The sequence below is a fragment of the Pteropus alecto genome, unplaced genomic scaffold, assembly GCF_000325575.1.
Source record: "Pteropus alecto unplaced genomic scaffold, ASM32557v1 scaffold33, whole genome shotgun sequence".
In the NCBI taxonomy this organism is placed as follows: domain Eukaryota; kingdom Metazoa; phylum Chordata; class Mammalia; order Chiroptera; family Pteropodidae; genus Pteropus; species Pteropus alecto.
The window spans coordinates 5,066,361-5,074,651 of record NW_006435762.1 but is presented as its reverse complement, the minus strand read 5'-3'; the positions used below and the strand labels follow the sequence as shown (position 1 = coordinate 5,074,651).

The window sequence follows — 8,291 nt, the reverse complement described above, 5'->3', positions numbered from 1 at the left end:
GGTCTGTTTTTTTTTTTTTATGCTGGTACAATACTATTTTGTTTTTGTTTCAATTTCATTTAATTCTGCTCTAATTTTGAATATTTCTTTTCTTCTGCTGATTTTAGGCTTCATTTGTTCTTCCTTTTCTAGTTTTTTAAAATGATATGTTAGGTTGCTTATTTGGGCCTGTTCTTGTTTTTTGAGATAGACCTGTAATGATATGAATTTTTCTCTTATCACCACTTTGCTATATCTTAAAGGTTTGATATGTTGTACTATCATAATAATTCGTTTCTATGTATTTCCTGATCTCTCTTTCTATTTCTTCTCTGACCCAGTTATTCTTCAGTAGAATGCTGTTTAATTTCCATGTATTTGTGGTTCTTCTTGCTTTCTTTTTACAGTTGATTTCCACCTTCAAAGCATAATGATCAGAGAATATGGTTAGTATGATTTCAACTCTCTTATATTTGTTGAGGCTATCTCTGTGTCCCAGTATGTGACCAATCCTTGAGAATGCTCTATGCCACTACAGAAGAATGTATAAGCAGCTGTTTTGGGATGAAAGGCTCTGTAAATGTCAACTCTGTCCAGTTGGTCTGATGTATCATTTAAGAATGTTATTTCCTATGGATTTTCTGTTTGGATGATCTGTCCATAGCTGACAGTGGGGTATTTAGGTCCCCTACTATTAGAGTGGTTTGGCCTGTTTCTCCCTTTAGTTCTGTTAGTAATTGCTTTATATATTTCAGGGCTCCCTGATTGGGAGAATAGATATTAATTAGTGTTATGTTTTCTTGGTGCATGAATCCCTTTATCATCATGAACTGTCCTTTAGTATCTTTATCTTTTTTATTTTGAAGTCTATTTTGTCTGATATTAGTACCGCTACTCCCACTTTTCTTTTCTCTGAATGCCATTTGCTGAAATATAATTTTCCACCCTTTCATTTTGAGTCTATATTTGTCTTTGAGGCTGAGATGTGTCTCCTGGAGGCAGCATATAATTGGGTTTTATTTTTTGATCCAATCTGCAACTCTGTGCCTTTTTATTGGTGAGTCAGTCCATTTACATTTAGGGTGATTATTGAAATATGAGATCTTCTCAAAGCCATTTTATCTTTTGCTTTCTGGTAGCTCAGTGTTTCCATTGCTTCCTTGTCCTTATGTTTCTATTTTCTTTATTTTGTTGGCTTTTGTGTGTTTTCTTTCTGGTCCTTCTTGTTTTATGTTATATACTTTGGTTCTGAATCTTTGGCGTGTGGTTACCATTAGGAATATGTAAAGGATAGTTATATAGATAAAGTCATCCATTTTCTTCTATGCATGCCTGATCTCCATTGCCCTTTGCAAATTTGGATCTTTGAATCTTCCCCTTTTTAGTCATTGTTTTCTCAATTTGTCCCTATGTATGCTGAATATTCATTACTATCTTGCTATAGCAAATCTCTTCCTCACCTAGTAAGGGTTGCACTCCTCCGCTTTTATCAGCCTGCTAGTCACTTTACTCCTAATCATGTTTGTTGTTGTCATTTTGTTTTAGGTGAGCTGACCCCTTTCAGTATTTCTTGTAGTGCAGGCCTTGTAGTGGAGAATTGCCTCAATTTTTGTATGTCTGGAAAAGTGTTTATTTCTCCATATCTAAAGGAGAGCTTAGTTAGATAGATTATTCTTGGCTGGTAGTTCCTGTCATTTAATAATTTAAATATTTGATTCCACTCTTTTCTGGCTTGTAAGGTTTGTGCTGAGAAGTCCAAAACAATAATCTAATGGGTGTTGTTTATAGGTTACCATCTTCTTTTCCCTGACTGCCCTGAGAATTCTGTCTTTGTTGTTGATTTTTGATAATTTCAATACAATGTGTCTTGGTTGAAGGCCTTTTCAGGTTGAGATAATTGGGTGTTCTATTGACTTCTTGAATTCCAAGCTCCAGCTCATTTCTTAGATTTGGGAAATTCTCATTCACTATCTGTCTGAAAATGCTTTCTAATCACTGTTCCTTTTGTTTGTCTTTTATAATGCCCATTATTCTTATGTTTCCTCTCCTGATGGTATCAGCTAGTTCTTGTATTTCTCTTTCATTATGTTTCATTCTTCGGCTTCTCTCTTCTTACTTCTGAGTTATTTCCAGATTTCTGTCTTCGATATCACTGATTCTTTCTTCCATTTGGTCGACTCTATTTCCCAAGCTTGCTATTTCATTTTTCAACTCTTGCGGTGTGTTCTTCATCTCCAGGAGTCCTATTTGGTTCCTTTTGAGGGTTTCAATCTCCTTGCTAAAGAACTCATTCTGCTCATCTAGTTGTTTTTCCAGTTCCTGAAATTGTTGATATGATTCATTTCAGATCTCACTGAGTTTTTTCAGAAGTACCATCCTGAATTCTCTGTCATTTAAGACACATATTTCTATGTCTGTAAGCTTATTTTCTGGAGATTTTTCTCTTTCTTTCTGAGATGCCTTGTCACCTTGGTTGTTCGTGGTGTTTAATGGACTATTTCTCCTCCTGGGTATTAATGGAAGTATGTTCTGCTTTTTTTTTTTTTTTTTCCAGAAAGAAGACTTATGATATAATGGTCCCTAGCCATTGCAAAGAAGGTGTTTTTCTTTTGGTTTCCAGTAGGTGGCATCTAAGCCTCTTGGATCTCTGCTTTATATAAAGTCTTAATAATGCCCTTTTTTTTCCCTTATAGATAGTTAATCATGCTCGCTATCCTCAGTCTCAGTTCCTGTCAGTGTTAGCAACAGTTTCGGTAGTGTTTGCTCAGATTCCCCAGGGGCTCTGCGGTGATCAGTCTTGGAGGGTATGGGGAAAGGAGCTCTCTGGATTGGTGGATAGGGCTGTAATCAACCTCTGTTTTACAACTGTGGCTGGTAAAAATATCAACTGTTTTTTCTTTGCCATCCCTGCTTTTTTGCTGTCCCCGTTTCTCTGCCTTCTGCCCTTATGACTGGGCACTGCCACCAGCTGCATGGAGCCCATAGCACTCCCAGGGAAGTCACCTCACCTTCATCCCTCCCCCTCCTCCTATAGGGAGCTCTGGCTGCAAGAGGCAGCTTCTTTGTTTCTCCTAGTCCACCGCTCAACACCTGGGGTTCTGACCTGTGGTAGCTCTTATGCCCATATCCCATGCTCAGATGTGCTAGTGTGCAGTTTAAGTGTTTTTTGTTCAGTTTTAGATGTTCAGCTTATTGTTGTTTCAAGGGTAGAGATCTGGGGACATCTCTCACTACACCATGTTTAATCTCAAGAGTCTTTGTTTATGTTTAATCCGTATCTCTGAATTCCAAACCTGCAGCTTGTATTACCTCTGTTAGACTTCCAAAGTAGGCATCTAGGCCTTAGCATCCAAACTCTGCTGCACACTCAAAATCCACCACTACCTCTGTCTGAGTGTTGGCTTTCGTATTCTTTGTTTCTCTTGCAGTTCCTCAAAACTGGAAAGGACTGTGTGGTGGGCAATGGAAGTTCTTTCATTCAGCCATTCAGATACTTGCCCCACAATGGATTTAAAGTGTAAATTAGAAAATTATGTAAATTTTCTAATTATGTAAAAGTCTCAAAGAAAGGAGGCTCCTTTACACCCAGAAAATTTTTGCAAAGCTGCTCTTTTATATACAATATAGTTGATCACAGAGGCCATTTGATATTACTGTTACATGGAATAGGCAATAAACAAGTTAAATTAGGCTTCTCAGTTTAAAATCAACTCCTTTTTGTTTTTAATAGCAATCAGAAACTTGTTTACAAAATACCATGCTGTAATAATATAAAATGGCGTTCTCTTTGTTGGAAAGCTCAGATCTATTATTTTTCCTTATTGGTGTTGGCACTGTTAGTTGTCAGAGAAAAAAATTATTCCTATAAATAAATATAGATTTTTTTATAATATACTTTTATGCTATTTTCAGAAAAAATAAGATAACTGTAGACATTTCTACTTTTAATTCAATGTCCAAGCCTCCTTAGAAGGAAAAGTTGTAGGAAAGAAATAAATTCCTTTTAAAACTTCACATAACTTTCTTTTTGGTCTGTTTCAAATATTAATGGACCTACTTAAAACAGGAAGTTCGGGGTAATGGCAGGCTTTATCAAGATGGGTATATGAGCAAAGAAAATTTAAAGAAGTTTTTAAATAGCCAAATTCATCTCAAACAGCTCTTGCAATCTAGAGAAAAGGGAAGCTTTGCTGGTCGGAAGTTGAGAAAGGCTTTTCTTGTTCCAAAAGGCTTTCCCAGATATTGGAAGAAAAAAAAATTCAAGATTGTCTAGTTTGTCATGTTATTTATAGAAAATATTTAGATCTAGATATTTCAATTAGTTTTTTAAAGTATAAATTACTCATCAACATCTGTTTGTGAGTAAGATAATTATCTTAGACTTAAGAATTTGATTTTTAAAATCAAGTCAAAAATGATACCATAGAAAGTAGAATTTTTATTTTTATCTTAAAACAAGCTCAGTTTAGAGGTGTCTGTTTACAAACTTTCTTCATTCAATTAGTTTTCTTAATATGAAATAGTATTTCCAGAACTAATTAAAATTTCATTCTAATGAATATTCAAGACCAAAATATGTTATCTTTGCAGTACAGTATATAGATTTTTAAATCATCCATAAAGGTAATTATATTATTTTACATTCTTAAAAAGTCACATGTCATTATTGATGCCAAATGGGTTGTGTGCTTCCTCTCAGGCCATGATTGAAGAAGCCATCACCAGAGCAGACTCTTTCTCAGTTATGTACACACCATTTGCAACAAAAATCAGAGCTGATAAAGTCGAAAAAGTAAAGGAGGTTTTCACAAAAACTCATCCTGCATATGTGGAATATATTTACACAGGTAAGATTCAATTTCTTCAAGTTATTAGCTGATACTTTATTTCCATTAAAACAAATATGGAGCCATTTCTGGTGTATTTGTTTATCGTTTCACTTTTAGGGGGTATGTTGTTTTAATCTAAGGAGTTAAAATGAAAAGTTATTATAAGGTTTTAAGTAAGGCTGGCCCTATGGGCCTCGTACAATATTCCTTGTGCCATCTTGTTTCTACATTTTAAGAGGAGGAGTAAAACCTAGAAACTCTAAGATTTTTTTAAAAAAATGAAGGAATAACCTGTGGTAAAATACCGCCTTTCCCTATAACATTCATTAGCAAACTAGCTGATTATAGCATTTTCCTCAGGATGAGTTTTTTAACTCCCAGTGCCTGCTATTTCTACTTTCCTTCCTCCAACTATTTTACGCCTCAAACCTCTCTCTTTCCTAATGTTCTTGAATTACTAATATCCAAATGAGGTGTGGATAGCCAAGTGTACATAGAGGACACAACACTGGTATTATTCTTTTTTCCTCTTTTTGTCTTTGGAAGTCACTTGCTTTTATTCATTCATTAAAAAATGCTTTTTAATATCTTCTATGTGCCAAGTGTTATTATGAATTGAGAGAGATTTTCTTGTACTAAATTAATAGCCACTTAACAATGACTACCATATTAAGCAAAATATCTAAATACACATACCTAATATTACATCTTCCTATTAAGGCTCCTTCATTCCTTTTTTTAGGGCTTTGAGGCCAAGTTACTGATTTATATGATAAATAATGTACTCCATTAGTGATCATTTTTAATGTGCCAGGTAGTCTACATCCATTATCTTTGGTTATTCCCATAACTTATGAATTGAGTAAGATGACTCTCATTTAGAAACAAGAAAATAAAATAGCTTTTGCAAAGTTGCATAGCAAACCAGTGGCAACAGCCCTTGGATTTGAACCCACATCCTTGTCATGGAGCTACACTATTTCCAGCTGTAAGGAGCAGAGCTGTAATGGAAGCATTAAATTTAAGTCCTGTGGAATCTTTTTTTTTTTTTTTTCCTACAACACCTCAAGCTCCTCAGAAGAAAGATAGTAAGTAAATCTAACCAGTGATGATTAAATAGTGAAGCCCTAAGAAACAATGAGACTTTGAGGGCAGAGAAAGGGAAAAGAGGAAAGTACAATGCATGCTATAATGACCACTGATGCCGATTTACTTAGTTTGAGCATTTTGTAAGAAAGTAGATAAAAATGTTTCAGAACTAGCATTTTTTGCTAATTGATATAAATCATTTATTATTTTCTTATGGATATGTTAGGGGTTGAGGGGGCATTAATAGCACACAAAAGTCATCTCTATCTGCTGTCATGGAAAATGAATCAGATTTAGCTATTTCTGTTTCTATTCTCTGATCTATTAGTAATGAAGAGAGATTCATTGAAGCGATCACCAGTTTGCCAATCCCTCTCCTGATAGAATGAATTTAGTTTAATTTAACCTACTTCACAGAGAAGTCATAAAGATTAATTAATACTTAGGATGCACTGTTATTACCAATAGTTTAAAAACAATAATAATATTAACAAGCCAGATTCATGTCTCATGTAACTCTATCAAACCTGTTATCAAGATGAATTATAATCTGTTGGCAAGACGACTCATGCTAAGGGATCTTATACTTTAGAAGAGAAGATAATTATAAGTTACTAATGATTGTTTCTATTATTTTATAATTACTAATTGCTGGAGTATGACAGTGCTATATGAAAACCTAGAGAGAAAAGACACAGCATCTGGAGGGAGGAAGGAAGGTAGAGAAGGCAGTCTAGAATTTTAAATTTCTTTGGGACTGGTTAGGTTCTTTGTACTTTGGGCTACAAGGCTATTGCATTGATGACATTACTTGTCTATGCTACAAATGATTAAAGGATCCTCCCTAAAGCCATTGCTGGAATGATGATGAAACAGTTACTGTGTGTGCAGTTTTAGAGGTTTCTTCTCGCCCAGACAATTCCAAGATGGGTGAGGGCACAAAGCACTGGAAAAAGGAAGGTGAAATGTTATCTTTAGCATCTGGATATCTTTCACAGCTGGTGCAGAGTGGTGATTAGGGCAGGCATCAGTAGCCAAAGGTAATTGCTAGAAAGTGAGTCACAAAAAAGAAAGGTAGGGCCTAGAAGAGTAGCTACCTTGTTTTGTTGGCACTGCCCCAAAACCAGGATTCTTCTTCTATCTACCTTGAAGATAGAATTTGAGAAGCTTTTATCCTTTCAAAAACATATTCAGTTATTTATTTCAACAAATAGTTATGCAGCAGATATGACTGGACAATCACACAGTAGATGTTTGAAACGTGAAACTTTTTTTTACCTACACATATTTATCTTTGGCCTTCCCAAAACCAAAAATGTAGTCTATCCAAGCCCAGGGGACTTAGTTCAATACAATAATTTCTAAAATTTAGAAATTTAAAATAACTAAAGTAAATATCTAATCAAATTCACTAGCTTCCTTCCCCTTTCTTTCCATGGATTTTCTTCTCCCTCTAATTTGGTTTCAACTTTCACAGAGGTCAAGTGTACCCAGTTTTCAAAGGGGTCAGTGGGCATGTAAGGAAAGGATCCTCTTTTTAAATCTAGTGCAGACTGATAAAGCTTCTGATTGCACAACTAGTGCAACTTGAGATAAGCTCTTGAGCAGTGCCAATGATGGGTTCATTTATGTGACATATTAGGTGACCCAAGGACACCTATATGAGTTCCTCATTCTTCCTCTTGGTCTAGATAATCCTTTTTATGTACACCAACCACCCTACCACACAAGTTGGTCCAACCTAGAGCCACTCTCTGAGAATACCCCCTCCCTGCCACAATGCTAGCTTATGAACCCAGTCACCTTATGAGTCTTTCTCTAGAAATCTTCTCTACTTCTCTAGAAACTGAAAATAATTTTAGCCCTCTCTCCAACTTGTTATGTTATTCTACCATTTCTCTTCCTTTCTTCACATACCAGAACCTCAAGAGCCTCAGAACAAGAGGATCTACAATGAAAGTGGGTGGTTTGTTAATATATTCATATATTCATCAAACATTTATTGAGCACATATATTCCAGACACTATTCTGGGTAATGCTAGAATATAGCTGCTCCTATAAAAGAATCTGACTTTTGTAACTTCAAGGTGAATATATGACTATATTTTTCCTTTCTTCTAGAGAATATTTTCAGTTCTAAGCTCTGACTGTAGAATGGAAGGCTGACTCTAAATAAAAGAATTATCAGGGAGAAAGCAAATGAGGAAGCAGTTTGGAAATAGAAGTCCTTGCCACCAAAAGTGGCAAACACTGGCTAGTTATTTACTAAACTATTTTTTCCCTTCATGCATGTTAACTAGAATATATTTCCAGCCTTCCTTATAGTTAGGTGAGGCTTATGACTGAATAATGGACAATGAAATATGGAAAGAAATAATGTATGCCACCTCCTG

The 8,291-nt window shown here is 35.3% G+C and overlaps 1 protein-coding gene across 3 annotated transcripts in view; it reads left to right on the top strand.

Moving 5' to 3' along the window:
• SPATA16 (spermatogenesis associated 16) overlaps nt 1–8,291 on the top strand; it is a 223,248-nt gene that overhangs the window by 157,333 nt on the left and 57,624 nt on the right. For all 3 annotated transcript variants that reach the window (XM_015588523.2, XM_006910842.3, XM_015588522.2), the window contains one exon: nt 4,679–4,826. In XM_015588523.2, the coding sequence (XP_015444009.1) occupies nt 4,679–4,826 (148 nt within the window). The remainder of the gene's footprint in view (nt 1–4,678; nt 4,827–8,291) is intronic.